The sequence below is a fragment of the Brachionichthys hirsutus genome, chromosome 4, assembly GCF_040956055.1.
Source record: "Brachionichthys hirsutus isolate HB-005 chromosome 4, CSIRO-AGI_Bhir_v1, whole genome shotgun sequence".
NCBI lineage: Eukaryota > Metazoa > Chordata > Actinopteri > Lophiiformes > Brachionichthyidae > Brachionichthys > Brachionichthys hirsutus.
Genome location: NC_090900.1, coordinates 702632 through 725916, shown reverse-complemented (window position 1 = coordinate 725916; position 23285 = coordinate 702632). Strand labels below are relative to the sequence as shown.

The following is a 23285-nucleotide window of genomic DNA, read 5'->3' as shown; positions in this document are numbered from 1 at the left end:
CCGGTGCTCGGCAGCAAACGGGGTGAGGGAGCATGTTAGAGGCCGTTAAAATTAACCAGAGTAATGAGGAAATGAGTGTCGTCGTGGCGACAGTAATCTCCTTCATTAAGGCTGATATTTATGAGCAGCCAGAGCTCCAGCTTTATGGAGCGAGCATTGTCACCTTGTTCTAATTATCGTCTACCTCTGAATGTCTGAGCGTTAAGAGAACGGGACACCAGCAGATGTTTGGCAGCAGGGAAACCGAAAGGCTCGCCTGTCAGGTTATTTTTAATCCTTACAGCAGCCATTAGCTGATTAGAACGGGGCTGAGGAAGGCGCCGGACGCAGCAGGATTACATGCCCCGACATTAAAAGATGCTGCAGCGGCGTTTCTCCCTGGATGAACGGTTCCGGTCGGATCAGCAGGCTTCCATGTGAATGGCTGGCTCTGGCTGTTACGCCTGTTTATCAGTCACTAACAAGCCGGAGACAAATTAAAAGACGTTTTAATCATCGCAGCCATCAGAGGGTTTTCTGGGTCGTTAATCCCGTCAGGTTGGAATTAGCACGAGCACTGGTCGGAGATGAAAGTGAGGATGTGCTCGTTGGGGGGTTTAAAAACCCTCACAGAGAGTTCATGGGGCCGACTCAGACGCCACATCCAGGCGGATTATTTATTATTGTATCTTTCTTTTTATATCACTTCTCCAGGTGACAAGTTCAATCAACATTTTCCTGAAGAAGTGACATATCAAAAACAACAACAACAAATGTAAATATGGAACAAGACCGGATCACATCCTCCATGCCTCGCTGTAGATCCTTTCATGAATCAACAATCAAACCGGAAATGTCTCTCTATTCATTTCAAAGAGTACAAATCTGTGTTTTACACGTGGGGCCTCAGTCATAAGTCCAAAGTCATTCAGGGGGATGGTGCACAGCCAGCTGGGCATGAGGTAAGAGCCAATGCAGCAAGGTCATACCAAGGTCACAATGACTCCCTTTATTGTAGCTCGGTTTGGTGTCGTCCCTGCACCTGGGTCCGTTTCCCAGTCGTGTGAGCGATATTCTGCACAACGTTAACAGAAACCACAGTTAAAGTCTCCGGCGCAGAATGGGACTGCTGCACGTGTCTGCCGTCGTCGTTCAGCTGTGTAGCTCATAGCTGCCGTGTTCTTAGCACGACAGGCTAAGACGAGCCGGACGCTCTTCATCTGGCCACTGCTGGACTCAGCAGGCTCATCATACATACCACGTCTTCCTACGTGCACGTTATATGCTGCGTTGCTTGTTAGCAGGTTAGAGCTTCATTGCTGGAGGAGCGGCCTGCCTTTCTTACTAGCGCCTGCTCAGCAACAAAAGGTTTGCTCTTCTGCAGGAAACGTCTCCCAGGCTTGCCGGAGACTCGGCTCGGTGTGCAGATGGACTGCAGCGATGTTAAAACAACATCAGGTAGACAAGGACGTTTCCCTCGCCCGTGTGCCTGGAGTGGAGGAGGAGCAGTAATCAGTGTGGTGGCGAGGAAGCGGCTCAACGCAGCGATGGTCTTGTTGGTGAACGCAGCTTGTGGTTGCTCAGTATCTGGACAAAGACCCCCGTCCTCCTGGAAGCCCAACGGGGACGCCGTAGCTTTCTCACGTCCTATTCAATTGTAATTACTGCCTGTTTTTCCAGATCTAAGGCTAACAAGCCATCAGACGTGCGCACTGGCAGACTGTCCTGCAGTCCCCCAACACGTTGTCCCGTTTGTCCCCTGTGCAATCACAGCAGCAGGAAATGCTGCAGCTGTCTCCAACCAGCCAGCCGCCAACTACGGAGACACTGTTGTGTCCTATTTCTCATTAACATGTGGCACCTGAGGACAGAGTGTGTTTCCTTCACTCTTCAGACTCTGTGAGGTGTGATTATCACCTACTTAACTCTGTCAAAACATAAAAGGTCCAATTAAATAGAAAAACTGGGTCAAACATTTCATACAAAATGTGAAATGCAAAAACGATGCAAGGATGTTATTATTGTTGTGTCTACAGACCTCGTGTTGGACAGTCGGTCTGTCTTTGACGTCCAATGAGAGTCAAACACGCTCCTTTCTGTGTTCACATGTCCAAAGGAACTCGATTCCATTCAGTTTTATTTCTGTAGCACCAGATCAGAACAGGAAGTCATCTCAAGGCTTTACAGGATCAGCAGGAGAGACAGAACCCAACTTGACCCACTCTGGAGATGGAGGCAAGGAAAAACTTCCCTTTAACAGGCAGAAACCTCGGACAGAACCTCGGCTCATGGTGGACGGACATCTGTCTGACCGGCTGGGTTGAGAGAGAGAGAGAGAGAGAGAGAGAGAGAGAGAGAGAGAGAGAATGGCAGGTCAGAGGAGAGTCAAAAACAAGGAGATGGATTGGGAAGTGATCAGCGATCTAAAACCTGAAATGACTTGCACCAATAATCTGTCTGTCCCACTATGACCAGTCCAAACAGTCTCTGTCCCACTATGACCAGTCCAAACAGTCTCTGTCCCACTATGACCAGTCCAAACAGTATTTGTCCCACTATGACCAGTCCAAACAGTCTTTGTCCCACTATGACCAGTCCAAACAGTATTTGTCCCACTATGACCAGTCCAAACAGTCTCTGTCCCACTATGACCAGTGCAAACAGTCTTTGTCCCACTATGACCAGTCCAAACAGTCTTTGTCCCACTATGACCAGTGCAAACAGTCTTTGTCCCACTATGACCAGTCCAAACAGTCTCTGTCCCACTATGACCAGTGCAAACAGTCTTTGTCCCACTATGACCAGTCCAAACAGTCTCTGTCCCACTATGACCAGTCCAAAAAGTCTTTGTCCCACTATGACCAGTCCAAACAGTCTCTGTCCCACTATGACCAGTGCAAACAGTATTTGTCCCACGATGACCAGTCCAAACAGTCTCTGTCCCACTATGACCAGTGCAAACAGTCTTTGTCCCACTATGACCAGTGCAAACAGTCTTTGTCCCACTATGACCAGTCCAAACAGTCTTTGTCCCACTATGACCAGTCCAAACAGTCTCTGTCCCACTATGACCAGTCCAAAAAGTCTTTGTCCCACTATGACCAGTCCAAACAGTCTCTGTCCCACTATGACCAGTGCAAACAGTATTTGTCCCACGATGACCAGTCCAAACAGTCTCTGTCCCACTATGACCAGTCCAAACAGTCTCTGTCCCACTATGACCAGTGCAAACAGTCTTTGTCCCACTATGACCAGTCCAAACAGTCTTTGTCCCACTATGACCAGTCCAAACAGTCTTTGTCCCACTATGACCAGTCCAAACAGTCTCTGTCCCACTATGACCAGTGCAAACAGTCTTTGTCCCACTATGACCAGTGCAAACAGTCTTTGTCCCACTATGACCAGTCCAAACAGTCTCTGTCCCACTATGACCAGTGCAAACAGTCTTTGTCCCACTATGACCAGTCCAAACAGTCTTTGTCCCACTATGACCAGTCCAAACAGTCTCTGTCCCACTATGACCAGTGCAAACAGTCTTTGTCCCACTATGACCAGTCCAAACAGTCTCTGTCCCACTATGACCAGTGCGAACAGTCTTTGTCCCACTATGACCAGTGCAAACAGTCTTTGTCCCACTATGACCAGTCCAAACAGTCTCTGTCCCACTATGACCAGTCCAAACAGTCTTTGTCCCACTATGACCAGTCCAAACAGTCTCTGTCCCACTATGACCAGTGCAAACAGTCTTTGTCCCACTATGACCAGTGCAAACAGTCTTTGTCCCACTATGACCAGTGCAAACAGTCTCTGTCCCACTATGACCAGTGCAAACAGTCTCTGTCCCACTATGACCAGTGCAAACAGTCTTTGTCCCACTATGACCAGTCCAAACAGTCTCTGTCCCACTATGACCAGTGCAAACAGTCTTTGTCCCACTATGACCAGTCCAAACAGTCTCTGTCCCACTATGACCAGTCCAAAAAGTCTTTGTCCCACTATGACCAGTCCAAACAGTCTCTGTCCCACTATGACCAGTCCAAACAGTCTCTGTCCCACTATGACCAGTGCAAACAGTCTTTGTCCCACTATGACCAGTCCAAACAGTCTTTGTCCCACTATGACCAGTCCAAACAGTCTTTGTCCCACTATGACCAGTCCAAACAGTCTTTGTCCCACTATGACCAGTCCAAACAGTCTCTGTCCCACTATGACCAGTGCAAACAGTCTTTGTCCCACTATGACCAGTCCAAACAGTCTTTGTCCCACTATGACCAGTCCAAACAGTCTTTGTCCCACTATGACCAGTCCAAACAGTCTCTGTCCCACTATGACCAGTGCAAACAGTCTTTGTCCCACTATGACCAGTCCAAACAGTCTTTGTCCCACTATGACCAGTCCAAACAGTCTTTGTCCCACTATGACCAGTCCAAACAGTCTTTGTCCCACTATGACCAGTCCAAACAGTCTCTGTCCCACTATGACCAGTGCAAACAGTCTTTGTCCCACTATGACCAGTCCAAACAGTCTCTGTCCCACTATGACCAGTGCGAACAGTCTTTGTCCCACTATGACCAGTGCAAACAGTCTTTGTCCCACTATGACCAGTCCAAACAGTCTCTGTCCCACTATGACCAGTGCGAACAGTCTTTGTCCCACTATGACCAGTGCAAACAGTCTTTGTCCCACTATGACCAGTCCAAACAGTCTCTGTCCCACTATGACCAGTCCAAACAGTCTTTGTCCCACTATGACCAGTCCAAACAGTCTCTGTCCCACTATGACCAGTGCAAACAGTCTTTGTCCCACTATGACCAGTCCAAACAGTCTTTGTCCCACTATGACCAGTGCAAACAGTCTTTGTCCCACTATGACCAGTCCAAACAGTCTTTGTCCCACTATGACCAGTCCACATAGTCTCTCTGTCCCAGTGATAGAGTAAATGTAAGCGGTTTCTTCACTGCTGCTTCTCAGCGTCTTTCCTCATCTGTCTCTTCCTCTCTGTCCCCATTTGTCTCTTCCTCTCTGTCCCCATCTGTCTTCCTCTCTGTCCCCATTTGTCTCTTCCTCCTCCCCGACGCAGCTGCTCTGAATTCTCCGTTGATGCTTCTGGATGTCGGATCCTTATGACGGAGGGTTTTACTGGGCGTCTGCAGCAGCATGCATGTCCCCTGCTCTTCTCTAGGGTCACCTGCTGAGCACAGAGACAGCAGGGTACACTGGTGGAAGGATGAAGACATGTCCCTGTCCCCCAGACACCATATTGTTTCCTGCCTGCTTGTTTTAGGCGTGGCCTCTCTTTGCACATCCGTCCGTTCATTTAGCCATTTAACAAGGACAACATTGATTTGTGGGGTGGTGAGCGGGCCGATTCGATTTGATGGGGGACACATTAGCTTTCACGGGCCTTTACGCCACTGAACAGCTCGGCTGAGGTTTAACTCCGACACAGATCCGGGGGGGCACAGGGGCCAGAACAAGATGGGATGTGAGGCTGAGCCCTAAAATAAGTCCCAAAGTTCTCAAAACCTGCTTGGATGGATGTGCTGCCAGGATGAGCGGCGCTGTGAACTGGACCAGGCGCATCGGGGACACGTCAGAGCCTGTTGGTGGACGGACCGAAACCCTGGCCTGGTGCCGGCTGGAGACGTGATGGGTTCATCTCCCTCAGCCATTTCAGCAATCGGTCCGCACCGTGTTCATCTCCACGTCGTGTGCTCTGATTTCATTCATTTGCAAATCGCTGTGCGTTGGGGGGGGGGGGCAGACAGTCTTGCTCATGGAGGTCAAATTGTACTGTGTGTTCTTTAATAGGTGAGCTTTACATGAATGGAGAGATTCAAAACATTCAAAACAGCTGCTGTTTGTCTCTCAGAGCCAAATGTCTCCGCGTCTCAGTCAAACGTGTCTTCATGTCAGAACTGCTGTGTTGTGAAGGCTGTGGGATCCTGACGCAACCTGGGTGTGTGTGTTTACAGGCGCCACTGGGGGTGCTCACTCCGATTCCCTTCCCTCGGCGCAGGGCACCCTGCCGCATTTCATCCAGGAGCCGGAAGACGCCTACATTGTGAAGAGCAACCCGATCAAGCTGCGCTGCCGGGCCACGCCTGCGCTGCAGATCTTCTTCAAATGCAACGGGGAATGGGTGCACCAGAACGAGCACTTCCCCCACGAGTACAAGGACCTCAACACCGGTGAGAAGCGTCCGAAACAATGCTGACATGCGATATAGTCACGCCAGTGTGACTCCAGGAAGCTGCTGCTCTCAGCACCTTCCATGACTTGCATGGTCGATTCCTTTTACCAGCATTCATTCACGAGGGAAGGATCGGGGCCAGGAACAAATCAACCACAGATCAGGATCCAGATCCAGATCATTATTGTCAGTTCTCTCAAAATTTCAGCGCAGTTTTATTTTATTTTATTTCATTTACCCTAAATACACAGAAAGAACAAACAAACGCTTTAATTCTTTTTGTGGTCAAAAAGCCAGACGATAAGAAAATAATGTGTTTGTTTTAACTGATCTTTAACATGACACTATATAGTTACAGAAAGGAAAATTCCTAAGACAAGCAGAACAAATGTCTCTATTAATGAACTTTGAGCTAACGGATATTCAGAGATGTCTGGACAAGAAAGAGTTAAGTGTGGATCAAACCAGAAGCAGCAGCAACGGTGAGACTTCACTGAACTGAGATGGACGTGTTGAGTAGACAGCAAAAAAAAAAGACTCACGAATCTACCAAAGAAAAGAAACCGACACGACGCTGAGATTTCAATCAGAACCGAATGGCTCTCTGAAAACCTTTGATTTCCCAGAACTCACTCAACTGAACATATTGATCCTGACAACCTTTATTCTAAGCATAGGAACAATTTACCAATAGTGGACTGGACTGCCCAAAGCGCTTTACATTCGGCCTCACACCCCCCTGGGCAACTGCTGCCGGGCCCGCTGGGACACATTTGGGTTCAGGACACTTTGACATGTGGACAGCGCTGAGATTCAGACCGCTGCCCTTTCACGAGACGAGCAGACAAACCACAAAGAGCATCGAAGAAGGGAACGAATGAATCAGGATTGGAGTGACGGATAGACTGAAGACAAGTCTTACCAAACATTCATCTCCTTAACGTCCCAACTTTAAGATGAACACTGTGGTTAAAAGGGTAAACTAATGCAAAGACTAGAACCGCACCCAGGGAGCACAGACCTCCCCCAAGCAGCTCGTTCCCCTCCTAACTGGATCTACACCGTCCACATGGTGATCTGGATCAGCACCAGGTTCTAGATTGTTCTTGGTGTCTTTATACACCAACATGAAAAGTCAAAGTGAATCAGAGTTTGTGTTTTTAACTGATTCTTGAATCCATAAATGGTTTTAATGTTAAAATGTAATATTGGAACTGCATTAACTTGTGGAAAAGGGTAGAATGTGGGATATTTAAGTTACAGCAGAGTAAAAGTTCCCTCTAACTTTACAAACAGTCTTTCAGGTCATTAAACACCTCGGACACATTGAAACTGTGAAAACTGTCCTTTTATTTTGAAAGGTTTTGGGACATTAGGCAAAGGGAAAGCGTTGCTGCTGCTTTCCGATGGTGAGGTGCTGAAACTGGAGGGCAGCCGCTGGGCTGAACAACCAGGTGAGGAATCAGGGTTTGGATTTAGCAGCAACATGAACTAAGATTTGCACAAAAAAGTATCATTTCAGATTTGGAAGGTGTCTGGAAGCCACAGGAAGTGATTTCCTGTGCTTGAGTTTGCTCTGCAGCCGACGCCCACTCCTCCAGGGCGTCTCATGGTGGCTTCAGGGCTGCAGCTCAGACTGGCCTCAGAGAGAATGTCCTCCGATGGCTGAGCCTAAGAGGCAGGGCTGCTTCAGTACAGCTGGGTCAAACAGTGGGGGCAGCGTGTGCTTACTCTCAGCTCCTGGCAGTGCTGGATGGGGGGGGAGGGGGGGGCACACTGTCTCGCATCAGCACAATTTCAGCTAGAGTTTCTCTTTTGCCGCTCAGAAATGAACGGGAGTGATTTTCACAAGGCTTTCTGTTACATGTTCATATTCTGAGTTAGCGACATCGATAGCTTCTCCCCGCCTGCAGCTGGAGAAGCAGGTAAAAATGCAATTCTGTTTCACATTTGAATATTTCTTAGAATATACCTTAGAGTTCTTTAATGTTATGGGTTATATTCTAAGGGGGCCTTGCCTTGGTGGTTTCGGTCCATTCTTTGTTTTCTGCTCTCCCAGAACTGAAGAAGCGTCTGTGATGACGGTGAAACATCTTCGACCAAACTTGAACAAGTCCAGTTGATTCTTCATTTTTGCTATTCGTGATTTAAATGAATGACAATCAAATCAAAGTTTGAGGTGGAAAACGTCCCGTTAACAAATGGGAACATCTAAATAACAAAGATTGGCCCTTCCTCTGTCAGCGGTTGTGTGCTCTTCCTGGTTTCTGCTCTCACCCCCTCATTTTAACACGTTAAGACATAAATGTGAGGTTCGCACTTTCTGCTGCTCAATTTCTTGCTCTTTGTCTGTCTGGAAAATTCCACTTCAATGTTCAGGCATTGTAGGGCGTGTGAAAATGGGTCATAGATTTACGCTGGAGGACACAAAGTGAAAGAACGTGGGAGCTCAGGTTGGATTCTCTCACTGGGATGAATGGATGAATGGATGAATGGATCTGAGCCAGTGATGAAACACGGAGAAACGAGTCTTTCCGACGCGCCGCTTCATGGACATCAGTAACGGTGTGAGACACAAAGACAGCCTGGCCGTCCCTGAACGTTGAGAAGACAAAGGAGCTTGTTGTGGACGTCAGGACAGCAGCGCACGTCCAGCATGATCCTCTCACCACCAAAGCTGCTGCTGTGGGGGGGCGCTCTTCCTGGACCACCACCACCTCTACTTCCTCCAAGCTGAGAAGAGCCAGAGCTCAAACTCCCATCATGCATCGCTTCCACAGAGCTCACCAACCTGCTGGCTGCATCACCGGGTTTTATGGTGCCTGCGCTGCGTCCTGCAAGACCCTCCCCCGATGACATCTTCACTTCCTGCCTCACACAGCCCCGCCCCCCCACACACACACCCTGGACCCTGAGCCATTGAGCCGCTGTCCTCGCTATAGTCACACCACTGCCTTTGAAGGACTCCTCCGTTTATCTTCTGGACTTACATTTGAGACCTTTTCGTTATGTATGCTCGTTGTCTCGCCCCGGGTCTGAGAGAGAGGACTTTCAACCCGCTGCGTCTCGGACATGCTGCAGACAACAAAGGAAGCTTTGATTGATTGGATTTCCCATCATACTGTATCTTCCTCACATCTCTGGCCTCTTCAGACCTGTTAGAGGGGAAGAGTCGCTGCAACAGAAACGTTCCATCCTTCGTGATGAGGAAGCAAGTGAGAACAGAAAATAAATAATTCAGACAATCGGGGCTTCCAAACTGGTGTTCAATGAGGCAAGGTGGACTCCCTGGGGAAGCATCAGCCGTCATTGTTCTGTGTTGTTCTATTTGAACCGCTTCTGACAGCTTCGAGGAGTGAGGAGTTGTGAGGCCTGAAACAGGGAAGGCAAGGAGCTGAGGTTTAAGTCGGAGCTCGTAGTTCCAGTGATTTAATGATAAGAAACTAAATCAGGCCAACGGGGGGGTGGGGGGGGCTGCCTGACACAGCACACCAAGAGGAGAGGAATACTACAAAGGTCCAAAAGACAGACGAGGTCTGTGAGAACAAGAACGTCGCTGCTTGATATATTACCCAACAATAACTGACTCATCCTGAAACGTTACGCTTGATTTAGCAGCTTTATTCCAACAGTTGCTTCAAAGCGATGCAGACGCAACAAAATCACTGGTGGGCAGCACGGTGGCGCAGTGGTAGCGCTGTTGCCTCACAGACTTGATGCCCCGTGTCTGCGTGGGTTCTCTCCGGGTTCTCCCCGTGTCTGTGTGACGGAGTAAATATGGATGCAGTTAAATCCTGCATGAAGGGGATTTATTTATTTTCTATTGACGTATTTGTCTTGTTTTCCTTTTTATAATTACACACGTTTTTTATTTCATTTGTTTTAATGTACATTTTGGGGTGTTGATGATTTGGAGTATTTTGTCCCTCCTGGCTCTCCGTCCTACGGTTTTGCCCTGCTACCTGGTTCCCCTCCCCCATCACTTCGTTTGAACACGCTGGGAGGAGCAGCCATGATCCCGAGATGTGCTGATGTACTTTTATTTGTATAAATCCAGCCCGTCCAATAAATGACGACAGAACCATCCGTGTGTTACACAACACAACGCAGAGGCAGAGAGACAACCCCCGTAACATCTGCGTGGGTTCTCTCCGGGTTCTCTCCGTGTCTGCGTGGGTTCTCTCTGGGTTCTCCGCGTGTCTGCGTGGGTTCTGCGTGGGTTCTCTCTGGGTTCTCCGCGTGTCTGTGTGGGTTCTCTCCGTGTCTGCATAGGTTCTTTCCAGGTTCTCCCTGTGTCTGCGTGGGTTCTCTCTGTGTCTGCGTGGGTTCTCTCCGTGTCTGCGTGGGTTCTCTCCGGGTTCTCCAGCTTCCTCCCACCATCAAATACATGCAGCTTCGGTGAACTGGTCCGTAGGTGTGAGTGTGTGTGTGGCTGATTGTCTCTCTGTGTGTGGCCCTGCGATGAACTGGCGGCTTGTCCAGGGTGTTCCCCGCCTCTCGCCCATTGACGGCTCAAGCACGACCCGGTACCGGACAAAGCGGTTCACCAGCGTGAAAGGAAATCGCCTTCCTGAACGTAGCAGCTCGTTATTCCATCTTTGTCAGCAACAACTGGTCCTGAAACCGGACACCAGCCTCTGACATCACTGTGGTGAGCTCTGACGCACTCGCCTGCTGTAGTCCAGCAGTCTGAGCGTCTTTCAGCATCTCTCAGAGCATCTCAGCGGCATTCAGGTCCAGACTTCAGCCAGAACGCTCCGAAGCCTCCATTTTATTCCACTTCACCCTTCAGAGGTGGACTTTACTGTTTGGGATCGCTGACTCGCTGCTGTTGGACTCCGACTTACGACCGACATTCAGAGTACTCTGGTGGAGCTGAATTCATGTTTCCCTGTTACACAAGCGGTCCTGGATCTGAAGCAGAAAGGCATCCCCACAACATCACACTGGCACCATGCTCTTCTAGTGGAACGCTGAGTTTAGCTGATGTAAGGATCCCTGTCTCAAAACGCAACCCGAGACTCATCAGTTCCTAAAAGGTCTGACGGACATCAAGGTGTGTGTGGCGTTCTTCTGTCCACCCTCCTCTGGAGTCAGGAGCAGGGATATTAAATCATCGAACAAAGTTAAAGGGGCTACAAAAGCAGTTTGGTTCCGACCCAACACATCTTCACACTGCGGTCCGGTCCCTGGGCTAACCAGATGCTGTCTGGTGATCATTTGCATAATGATATGTAATATTTGGCTCTTCTGGTGAACATGTCAGTATAAGTTGAAGTATACTATGTCACTTCAGTATTAGTGAAGACCTACTGGAAGCATCTGGCTAAGCTTTAACGTGTGTCTCTCTCTGCTCTACTCCCGCTCTGTAAGGCGCCTGTTTTATTAGCATATTAAACATAATCCTGTGAAAATTAACGGGGGGGGGGGGGGGGGGGGGGGGTTCACCCACAATAAATGTAATTCATTCTAAATGCTGTTGCAATGCAGAAAATCGTGGATTAAGAGCCTAATTTGCACTTCCTTGTTGCAATTATGTTTATTCATTGGCTATGAGGCAGTTAGGCCCAGCTAGGAGACGTTTCACCTACCAGTTAGGCCCAGCTAGGAGACGTTTCACTTACCCGTTAGGCCCAGCTAGGAGACGTTTCACCTACCAGTCAGGCCCAGCTAGGAGACGTTTCACCTACCAGTTAGGCCCAGCTAGGAGACGTTTCACTTACCCGTTAGGCCCAGGTAGGAGACGTTTCACCTACCAGTTAGGCCCAGGTAGGAGACGTTTCACCTACCAGTTAGGCCCAGCTAGGTGACGTTTCACCTACCAGTTAGGCCCAGCTAGGTGACGTTTCACCTACCAGTTAGGCCCAGGTAGGAGACGTTTCACCTACCCGTTAGGCCTAGGTAGGAGACGTTTCACCTACCAGTTAGGCCCAGCTAGGAGACGTTTCACTTACCCGTTAGGCCCAGCTAGGTGACGTTTCACCTACCCGTTAGGCCCAGGTAGGAGACGTTTCACCTACCCGTTAGGCCCAGGTAGGAGACGTTTCACCTACCCGTTAGGCCCAGGTAGGAGACGTTTCACCTACCAGTTAGGCCCAGCTAGGAGACGTTTCACTTACCCGTTAGGCCCAGCTAGGTGACGTTTCACCTACCCGTTAGGCCCAGCTAGGAGACGTTTCACCTACCAGTTAGGCCCAGCTAGGAGACGTTTCACCTACCCGTTAGGCCCAGCTAGGAGACGTTTCACCTACCAGTTAGGCCCAGCTAGGAGACGTTTCACCTACCAGTTAGGCCCAGCTAGGAGACGTTTCACCTACCAGTTAGGCCCAGCTAGGAGACGTTTCACTTACCCGTTAGGCCTAGGTAGGAGACGTTTCACCTACCAGTTAGGCCCAGGTAGGAGACGTTTCACCTACCAGTTAGGCCCAGCTAGGAGACGTTTCACTTACCCGTTAGGCCCAGGTAGGAGACGTTTCACCTACCCGTTAGGCCTAGGTAGGAGACGTTTCACCTACCAGTTAGGCCCAGCTAGGAGACGTTTCACCTACCCGTTAGGCCCAGCTGGGAGACGTTTCACCTACCAGTTAGGCCCAGCTAGGAGACGTTTCACTTACCCGTTAGGCCCAGCTAGGTGACGTTTCACCTACCCGTTAGGCCCAGGTAGGAGACGTTTCACCTACCCGTTAGGCCTAGGTAGGAGACGTTTCACCTACCCGTTAGGCCCAGGTAGGAGACGTTTTGGTTTCACCTACCCGTTAGGCCCAGCTAGGAGACGTTTCACCTACCAGTTAGGCCCAGCTAGAAGACGTTTCACCTACCCGTTAGGCCCAGCTAGGAGACGTTTCACCTACCCGTTAGGCCCAGCTAGGTGACGTTTCACCTACCCGTTAGGCCCAGGTAGGAGACGTTTCACCTACCCGTTAGGCCCAGGTAGGAGACGTTTCACCTACCCGTTAGGCCTAGGTAGGAGACGTTTCACCTACCAGTTAGGCCCAGGTAGGAGACGTTTCACCTACCCGTTAGGCCCAGGTAGGAGACGTTTCACCTACCCGTTAGGCCTAGGTAGGAGACGTTTCACTTACCCGTTAGGCCCAGCTAGGAGACGTTTCACCTACCAGTTAAGCCCAGCTAGGAGACGTTTCACTTACCCGTTAGGCCCAGGTAGGAGACGTTTCACCTACCCGTTAGGCCCAGGTAGGAGATGTTTCACCTACCCGTTAGGCCCAGCTAGGAGACGTTTCACCTACCAGTTAGGCCCAGCTAGGAGACGTTTCACTTACCCGTTAGGCCCAGCTAGGTGACGTTTCACCTACCAGTTAGGCCCAGCTAGGAGACGTTTCACTTACCCGTTAGGCCCAGGTAGGAGACGTTTCACCTACCCGTTAGGCCTAGGTAGGAGACGTTTCACTTACCCGTTAGGCCCAGGTAGGAGACGTTTCACCTACCCGTTAGGCCTAGGTAGGAGACGTTTCACCTACCAGTTAGGCCCAGCTAGGAGACGTTTCACCTACCAGTTAGGCCCAGCTAGGAGACGTTTCACTTACCCGTTAGGCCCAGGTAGGAGACGTTTCACCTACCAGTTAGGCCCAGGTAGGAGACGTTTCACCTACCCGTTAGGCCGAGGTAGGAGATGTTTCACCTACCCGTTAGGCCCAGCTAGGAGACGTTTCACCTACCCGTTAGGCCCAGCTAGAAGACGTTTCACCTACCAGTTAGGCCCAGCTAGGAGACGTTTCACTTACCCGTTAGGCCCAGCTAGGAGACGTTTCACTTACCCGTTAGGCCCAGCTAGGTGACGTTTCACCTACCCGTTAGGCCTAGGTAGGAGACGTTTCACCTACCCGTTAGGCCCAGGTAGGAGACGTTTCACCTACCCGTTAGGCCTAGGTAGGAGACGTTTCACCTACCAGTTAGGCCCAGCTAGGAGACGTTTCACTTACCCGTTAGGCCCAGGTAGGAGATGTTTCACCTACCCGTTAGGCCCAGGTAGGAGACGTTTCACCTACCCGTTAGGCCCAGGTATGTGACGTTTCACCTACCCGTTAGGCCCAGGTAGGAGACGTTTCACCTACCCGTTAGGCCCAGGTAGGAGATGTTTCACCTACCCGTTAGGCCCAGGTAGGAGACATTTCACCTACCCGTTAGGCCCAGGTAGGAGACGTTTCACCTACCTGCCCGTGGTCTCCTGCAGGGACTTTCTGACACACGGGAGAGTCGCTGAGGCACCTCGGCTGGAATCTGATCTGATTTGAAGCTGTGAGGATGTCATCTTTCGTGTATTCATGAAGGTCCCTCCACAGGAAAGCGGCTTTAATTGCTTCTGGAAGTTCCTCATAATGTGATTGCTGTGCTGTGAAATTGTTGTGAGCATGATGGCAACAAAATGTACTTTGGGGCTTCAGACTTTTCTGTTCTGTGTGTGGAGGAAGAGTACAAGAGGACCGCGAAGTGAACTTTACTTTGCACCAGAGTTCACTCTGTGGCATTTGGCAGCTGTCTTCTCTTGGCCAAATCAGCATCAGCATCAGCACCAGCATCCGTGAGGATGGAACCAGTCAGTGATTTGACAGATCACATTGCTAAAAGAGCCTAAAACTCCCTGTAGAAGAGAGAACTGCTGTTTGTCTGTTGGTTTAATCTCTGCGTGAGCCTGTTCATATTACATTCTTCTAATCCATTTCTGATGTAGTCGATTGATTTGAGCAGCTTTAAGGACATTTTTAATGAATTCAGTGATATTTTAACATAACTTCACCCAAGCGGTCAAACTAATCTCCAGATTTGTTGTCCTGACTGATTCCCATACAGTTAGCAGAAATAGCAAGGCTGAGATGCACCACATTATCAGTTTCTGCAGCATCCAACCTCAGAGTAGAGGTGACATCCTCAAAGCTGCCTTTGTTCAATTCCTGTAATCAAAGACAGTAATTGAGACAAGTTGCACGGAGACGGGTTGCACGGAGACGGGTTGCACGCACGGAGGCGGGGTGCACACCCGGAGTCGGGTTGCACGGAGGCGGGGTGCACGGAGACGGGTTGCACGGAGGCGGGGTGCACGGAGACGGGTTGCACGGAGACGGGTTGCACGCACGGAGGCGGGGTGCACACCCGGAGTCGGGTTGCACGGAGGCGGGGTGCACGGAGACGGGTTGCACGGAGACGGGTTGCACGGAGACGGGTTGCACGCACGGAGGCGGGGTGCACACCCGGAGTCGGGTTGCACGGAGTCGGGTTGCACGGAGGCGGGTTGCACGGAGGCGGGGTGCACACCCGGAGTCGGGTTGCACGGAGACGGGTTGCACGGAGGTGGGTTGCACGGAGGCGGGGTGCACAGTGCACACCCGGAGTCGGGTTGCACGGGGACGGGTTGCACGGAGACGGGTTGCGCGTCGCATTTAGGTTCACTTTGTGCACGCTGGTTCTTTTCATTGTCTCACAGTACGCAAGTGAACCTGATATTTAGCTTGTTAATCAGGTTGTGAGATTTGGGACTTTCTCCTCCACTAACAGTCATTCCTCGACAGCGATGTGGGATTTGGATGGGGGCCAGAAGGCTCCTCTAAAGGCCTGTGCATTTAGGTGGCTATAAGTCTAGCTGCTAATACGAGTTCATCTTTGACGACACTCTTGGTTTGTGACTTTGCTCCGAGCGTTTTACGATCCAAGGAGCAAAATGTTAGCTGTCTTTTCTCATAGAGCCGCTCGGCCTTTAGGACCCATAATCAATCTGATTTAATTCACTGCTTGGTGCTTTACAATAACCTTGGGTTCATTTCCTTTACAATGGATGCAGGTAGACTAATGTGTGCATCCATTGTCTGTCGAAGCTAAACTCTGACCGGTTAATGCAGACTAATCTCCTCTTCCATCCATTACACTCATCACAGATCCTTTTGAAAGGCAAAGTTGATGCATATTTCATATTCATTAACTCAAATTAGGCTCGGCTTGTTCTGCGTCAGTGAACGGCTGCTGTCGACGCCGCGTCGCCTGTTAGCATTGAAGGGCGCTGAAGCATTATGAGCCGTTCTACCTGCGGTTCCTCTGCCTCGGAGCACCGACTGGTTACATCTAACTCCAACTGCCACCCCTAACTGCCTGTGGCGCTGCCAGGCCGAGTGAAATCTCCTCGCTATCTGCTGGTCCAAGTGGATTAGCAATTAGTGGAGCCGGAGGATGTCCACGCCGCAGCCGCCGGCATTAGCCTGCTTTAGATCAGCGGTAAACGCCAGCTCAGATAAGAGCGGTCTGAACAGGAAGGCTCAGTTCTAGACTGCAACAGTTTGTATTGGATTAGGGAGATCAGTGAGGAATTGTAATGTTATTGATTAGGACATGGGCCCTCAATGCCACCAGCATAGCACCTGTTAGCATCTCTTATTTACCCACCAGCCTGATGAATCGCTGGGACCTGATAAAGCTGACCACGCCCTTGAGTTCTCAAGCAGCAGATGCTAACAGACTGTGTGTATCTGCACTTTGCTTCAACACAGCTGAAGGGAGGCAGTCCTGCAAAGTGTTGGCATGGATATTGGTTGCATTTGTTTTATATAGATGATTCTCCTATCTGTGAATTTTCACAGTTAATTTGAATTTCACTTTGGGCTTTGGGTGTGATCAGAAAATTAAGGGCCTGTCCAGCTTGTAAATTTGTCTAGGATGTGACCTGCATGTAAATGGTGGGTTGGGAGACGTTTACACTGGAATCCAACAGGCAGGTGCAGAGCACAGGTACGTCCAGGTGTGCTGCTACTGACAATGACACACTCTGTGTTGAAACTTGGTGTGACCTCAGCTCCATTTGTCTAGTGTCGTTATTGTAGAGCAACATCCAACAGTGATACATGAAGAAATCCATCACAGACGAAGCAGGTACCTGCTGGACCAAGATGCAATGCTGACATTTTGAGCGAGGGCCAGGTGGAGCATTTATTTCCTCTGATCCATCTCAGACTGGAGACGTGGCTCACACAGCCATTTTGGTGCCCTAGGCGAGATTATGATTTTTGCGCCCCCCCCCCCCCCCCCCCATACACAGCAAACATTATATATATAAAACATTAATAACAACAGCCATATGACGGACCTTAAAAGTTTAATTATTCTTCAAAACAACTAGCACACGCTATACAATACAAATAATAAAATAAAATAAATAAACGGAAATAAAACAGGGTTACTGTTCAGATTAAGAGGAAATTAAAAGTCCTGACAGCTTCCACACAAACAATGCAAAACAGATACATAGCAAATAATTTAGCCATGATAGCTTACATTTAAAATTTTACACGTCTGGACTTCCTTGCAGCAAAGGCATCGATGGTATCAAATGATACCTGTCTGAAAGCTCATGATTTATGCTTATTAAAGCAAGTCCATTGAGACGCTCTTGTGACATCGTGGATCTCAGGTAAGTTTTTATAAGCTTTAGTTTGGAGAAGCTCCTCTCTGCAGCAGCAACTGTCAACCTCCAAGGCTCCATGGCCTTACAAACCGTTGATATTTTCCTTACAAAATACAAAATAACCTTACACCATATATTTTTTTTCAAATGCGTTTATTTATGTACATAGTTGGACATTATTAATTAGGATACAGTTTAATTTTGATATTTTAACTAAACTAAAATAACCATTAATAATGCTTGTAATTTAAATTTATAAATAAGAACAGCTATTTCGGGGGGGAAAATCGTTAGCAGTTTTATTTTTGTAAACCAAACTTAAGTATCAATCAATGATGCTTGTAATTTAAATTTCAAACAGGGACAGAAAATACAAACCTTTGCTGGCTTGTGATTGGGAAACATGTTTTTCACGTTTCTTGATATTCGGTGCAGACCGGATGGGACTGTAACAGTTCGTGTTTGTGTTCGTAATTCCTACTCTGCAGAGAGTCAGTGAAGGCATCCAGGGAGGGGGGGCGGGGTGTGTGTGAGCGTGGAGGGGGTGAGAGAGACGGGACGGGATATCTGTCCTGTTAGCGGCGGGGTTACCGATTAATAAAAGCTTGTTCTGAGACCCATCTCGTCCTTGTTTCAGCGTCTGACGGACGCTACAAATTTGCGTTTTCCCGTACAGATGTTCTTCTACGCCGTACACGTCTTAGAATGCATAAAAACCGTACTTTGTACGGCAAAAACGTACTGGTTGACAGGTATGCTGCAGCAGCAACTGTCTCGGTCTAGCTGAGGTGCGCACTGATAAATCGCCCCCCCCCCTCTCCTTGGACGGTCAAGGCATTGTGTTTCAGGTCATACCAAGAATGACAAACAACGAGGGGGGGGTGTTGGTTTTAATTTTTTCTGTATTTGTTTGTTTTTTATTTTCTAGGCAGAGCATGAGAAAGGTACGGAAGCTTATTGCATTAACTGAAGAAAAAAAAAATTCGGTTTTCCTGAATTTATGAGATAACTTAAAGAAAAAAAAAAAAGTTTCGGTTTTCCTGAATTTATGAGATAACTTAAAGAAAAAAAAAAAGTTTCGGTTTTCCTGAATTTATGAGATAACTTAAAGAAAAAAAAAAAAGTTTCGGTTTTCCTGAATTTATGAGATAACTTAAAGAAAAAAAAAAAAGTTTCGGTTTTCCTGAATTTATGAGATAACTTAAAGAAAAAAAAAAAAGTTTCGGTTTTCCTGAATTTATGAGATAACTTAAAGAAAAAAAAAAAGTTTCGGTTTTCCTGAATTTATGAGATAACTTAAAGAAAAAAAAAAAGTTTCGGTTTTCCTGAATTTATGAGATAACTTCAAGCCCTATTTTCCGAAGAAGCATGTCGATGCTGCTTGCAGCTTTCGCCCTCGTTTGCCCACAGATTGGATATTTTGAGCAGTGTAGCAGGTGAACACAAATGCCTAATTGTTTCCTGAGTAACAACAAAGCCATGTTGAAGGCATTTCTGGTGCATCATCTTATATCCATGGAGCATGCCATGTTGATCCATCTGTTCCTGAAGAAACAGCGCAGTATCCAGCAAATCAGAATGGCACTTTCTTCTGAACAACCGCATAGACTTGAGGTGATACGCAAAGTCGATAAACTGAGAACAATCCCTTCAAGGTTACTCAGACAGCAGAGTATTTCCCAGTGTCTTAAACCAAGATGAAAATAAAAGCGAATAGAACAAGCAAGATCTACGGCAGCCATTACTAGACCTAAAATAAATAGGCCTACAGAATTATTTCAACATTTCAGAAAAACTGAAAAAATTACCTCTAAAAACCGAAAAAGATTACCTCTAAAAACCGGAAAAAATTACCACTAAAAACAGAAAAGAAAAAATTTGCTCTAAAAACCGAAAAATGATTACCTCTAAAAACCGAAAAATATTACCACTAAAAACAGAAAAGAAAATATTTGCTCTAAAAACCGAAAAATAATTACCACTAAAAACAGAAAAGAAAAAATTTGCTCTAAAAACCGAAAAATGATTACCTCTAAAAACAGAAAAATATTACCACTAAAAACAGAAAAGAAAATATTTGCTCTAAAAACCGAAAAATAATTACCACTAAAAACTGGAAAAAAAATTACCTCTAAAAACAGAAAAATATTACCTCTAAAAACAGAAAAAATTACCTCTAATAACATAAAAAAATATATTTAGCATTAATTTATCTCATTATTTCAGAAAAACGGAAATAAATACCTCTAAAAACAGGAAAGAAAGGATTTATCTCATTAATTCATAAATTCAGGAAAACCGAAACTTTTTTTTCTTCAGTGAATGCAATAAGCTTCCGTAGTACGGGGCGCCCGTTGGGGCAATAAATTATAACTATTATTAGTTTATTTTCTTTTTCTTTTTTTTTTTATATAATTTTTTTTCGAGGCTTGGAGTGGCGCCCCCTCCAGCTGGTGGCGCCCTAGGCAACCGCCTAGTTCGCCTATGCCTAGAGCCGGCTCTGGGCTCACACCACTGGTTAAATTAAATCTAGAAGAATGGGAGAAGTAGATGAATCAGACTGCTTTCATAGAATTCACACTTCACTATGAGTGAGATGAGGATCAGAGGAATGTTGGACTCTATCCCAGCTCATTAAGTCAGTTTGATAGATTCTCATGCTGTAATAAAGCAAGGCGATGACTAGAAGAGGACATACATAGTAAATGCCTTCATGTCACTGAAAGGGTTCACTTGCCATGTTAACCAAGTTAATACTGGAACCACTGACAACCGTTGATGAAGTTTCCAATTTCAACAACAGAGATAATAGAGAAACCATCAAGGAAAGGTTCCTCCTCATCCATTCTCCATTAACGGTTTAGAGCCATATACCGTATTTTTTGGATTATACGTCGCTCCGGATTGTAGGTCGCACCAGCCAAAAAATGCATAATTAAGAAGAAAAAACCATATATAGGTCGCACTGGAGTATAAGTCGCATTTTTGGGGAAAATTTATTTGATAAAATCCAACACCAAACAACATATAGCACAAAGAACATGCTAACACGTTTACCAAAATATCAGGTTTTACTCAGAATCACGAAATCCAAGGAAATCTTCATCCTCGGTGTCACTTTTGAACAACTCCCCCAACTCGGCAGGTAGACAAGACGCCGCTTCCTCTTCTACGTCGCTTACATCAGACTCGTCGTCAGTTGCAGTTCCAATTATTCCAGCCTTTCTGAATCCCGACAGGATGGTTGCGGTTGTCACTGAAGCCCATGCTTTGTCGATCCATTCAATGACTTCCAGGAAAGTTGCATGGCGCATTCTCCCGGTTGCCGTGAAGCTGTGCTCTCCATCCGTCATCCACTGCTCCCACAGGTTACGCAAAACTGACTTAAAGCTCCTATTCACGGAGATATCAAGTGGCTGGAGTATTTTGGTTAAGCCTCCAGGGATGATGGCAGGTATGGAGTTGAGAACTTTTAATTTATTTTTTAACTGTGGTGTGATGTGCGCTCTCATGCTATCCATCACAAGCAGAGCTTTGCGTGCTCTAAAGAAGCCATCCGGTCGCTTATTGTAGCACTTTGTAAGCCACAAGTTCATCATTCCTTGATCAATCCACCCTTTCTCGTTCACGGCGATTTCAACTGAGGAGGATTGGATTTTTGGCATGGTTTTTCGTTTGAAAATGACCATCGGTGGCAGTTTTGATCCGTCTCCACAACATGCCAGCACCACTGTGAAGTGTGATCTCTCATGACCAGTTGTAACGATATTCACACTTTTTTGCCCTTTCTCTGCAACACTTCGGCCCATGGGGATGTCAAAAGTGAGGGGGACCTCGTCCATGTTAATAATATGATCCGGTGTCACGTTGTGATCACTTACATGCTTTTCAATGAACGCGCGGAAACTGTCAACCTTGGCTTGGAAGTCCGCTGGCAGTTTTTGGGACAGTGTCGTCCTAGCTCTGATAGAGAGGCGTTTGCGCTGCATGAAGCGGTAACACCAAGAAGGTCCTCCCGCAAAGCCGTTTATATTCACCTCCCTGGCAACCACTTGGGCGCGGAGACGCAACTGCACCGTTGACAAACCTCTCCCAGCAGCACGTTGTTCAAGCACCCATGCGTGAACTCGTTCCTCCAACTGTGGCCACCTAGCTTGTCGCCCGCGATTAGCTTTCTTTGTTTTCTTCATTTCAGTAAGCGTAACCTCCGCTTTTCGCCAGTCCCTTACAAGTTTTTCGCTCACTCCAAACTTTCTTTCTGCTGCTCGATTGCCGTTTTCGGCTCCATATTTCACTATCTGAAGCTTGTAAGCCGCGGAATATGACTTTCTTTTCGGCGCCATTTTCATTCAGCCCTTCTAATTTGTGTTTTTAGATAACAGGTGTGACAGATAACTCTGAACCTCCAGAAACCGCGACAGATTCTGACGGGTCACAGAGTTCCCTGTAACACCTGTTATAGAAATGTGTAGGCTACTGTCTCTGCGCTCACAGATTTTGTAAAAAAAAACATATATAAGTCGCTCCGATTTATAAGTCGCACCCCCGACCAAACTATGACAAAAACCGCGACTTATAATCCGGAAAATACGGTATATCATGGAGATACTGGTGAATTATACATTATTACACATTTCAAAAGTCCAACACTTTAAATCAAATTCAATCTAAATTTAATTCGCATCCAGCCTTCATCAATTTTGTTCATTATTGGTGTCTTTTTGGTCAATAGCGGCGTTAAAATAAACGACTGCCAGTGCTAACCCAGCCTTGGTCCCCAAGACATTTCAGCTGTAATCTTATTACACATATTCTCCTACTGGCTGATCCTGGACCAGCAAATTAGCATGTTAAATTCACCTTTCCTCCCAGACAACAATTTAATATTTGATGGTTGAGTTCTCTGAAAATGGGAAGTTTCTTAATTCTCAACAATTTCTTTGTGGTTTTCTTTTCAGCTGAGTGAAAACAGTGAGAGGTGCTTTCATGAAAATCATATTCACAGCAGTCACTTCATCAAAGGGCTGTTTCAACACATTACCAGTCAAATGAAGCTGCCTTCTACCCCTCGAATAACGCTGCTGATATCAATCTGAGGCACAACGGTGGGGGAAATATGAGGAGTGCTATAAGAAAAGAGTGTTACCAAGGCTGAAACCAATACGGGACACTGTTTAAGGCAGTGGTCCCCAACCACCGGTCCGCGGCCCGGTGCCGGTCCGTGAGGCATTTGTTACCGGGCCGCACAGAAAGAATAACTAATGTGTACAATTTCCGTTGTATCGATTATTAGCGTCTAAAAGGTGTTTTATTTTGAAAAACCACCGGATTTTCACCAACGTAACATTCGCCTGTGAATTTTCATGCTTTACGTGATACGTTACTAAAAACAGACGTGAACTAGAGAAGATTAATAAAAAACAATCGTCTTTGGAGATCTTCTTTGCTAATGGGAAAGTACAACTGAGGAGGAAGAAAAGAAAACTTATTTTAACAGACAAACCAGGAGTCAGACTTAAAACACGGTTTATCTCCAGATGATTAGCTTCATTAACGAGGGTTCAAAACTGCTTCTGCACATAGATAGTCATCACGACTCTCTCCTGATCAACCCCCCCTTTTTTGTCCACCTACGTTGTACATAATATGCGTCTTTTTAATTTTTAATTTATTGTAAGTTTGCAGCAAGTTAGTAGTTTAATATTAGTT

General features: G+C 47.2%; 1 protein-coding gene across 1 annotated transcript in view; it reads left to right on the top strand.

The window, feature by feature from the left end:
- LOC137918001 (netrin receptor UNC5D-like) overlaps window positions 1–23285 on the top strand; it is a 151780-nt gene that overhangs the window by 46737 nt on the left and 81758 nt on the right. Inside the window, exon 2 of the mRNA XM_068760744.1 lies at window positions 5955–6170. Within this exon, the coding sequence (XP_068616845.1) occupies window positions 5955–6170 (216 nt within the window). The remainder of the gene's footprint in view (window positions 1–5954; window positions 6171–23285) is intronic.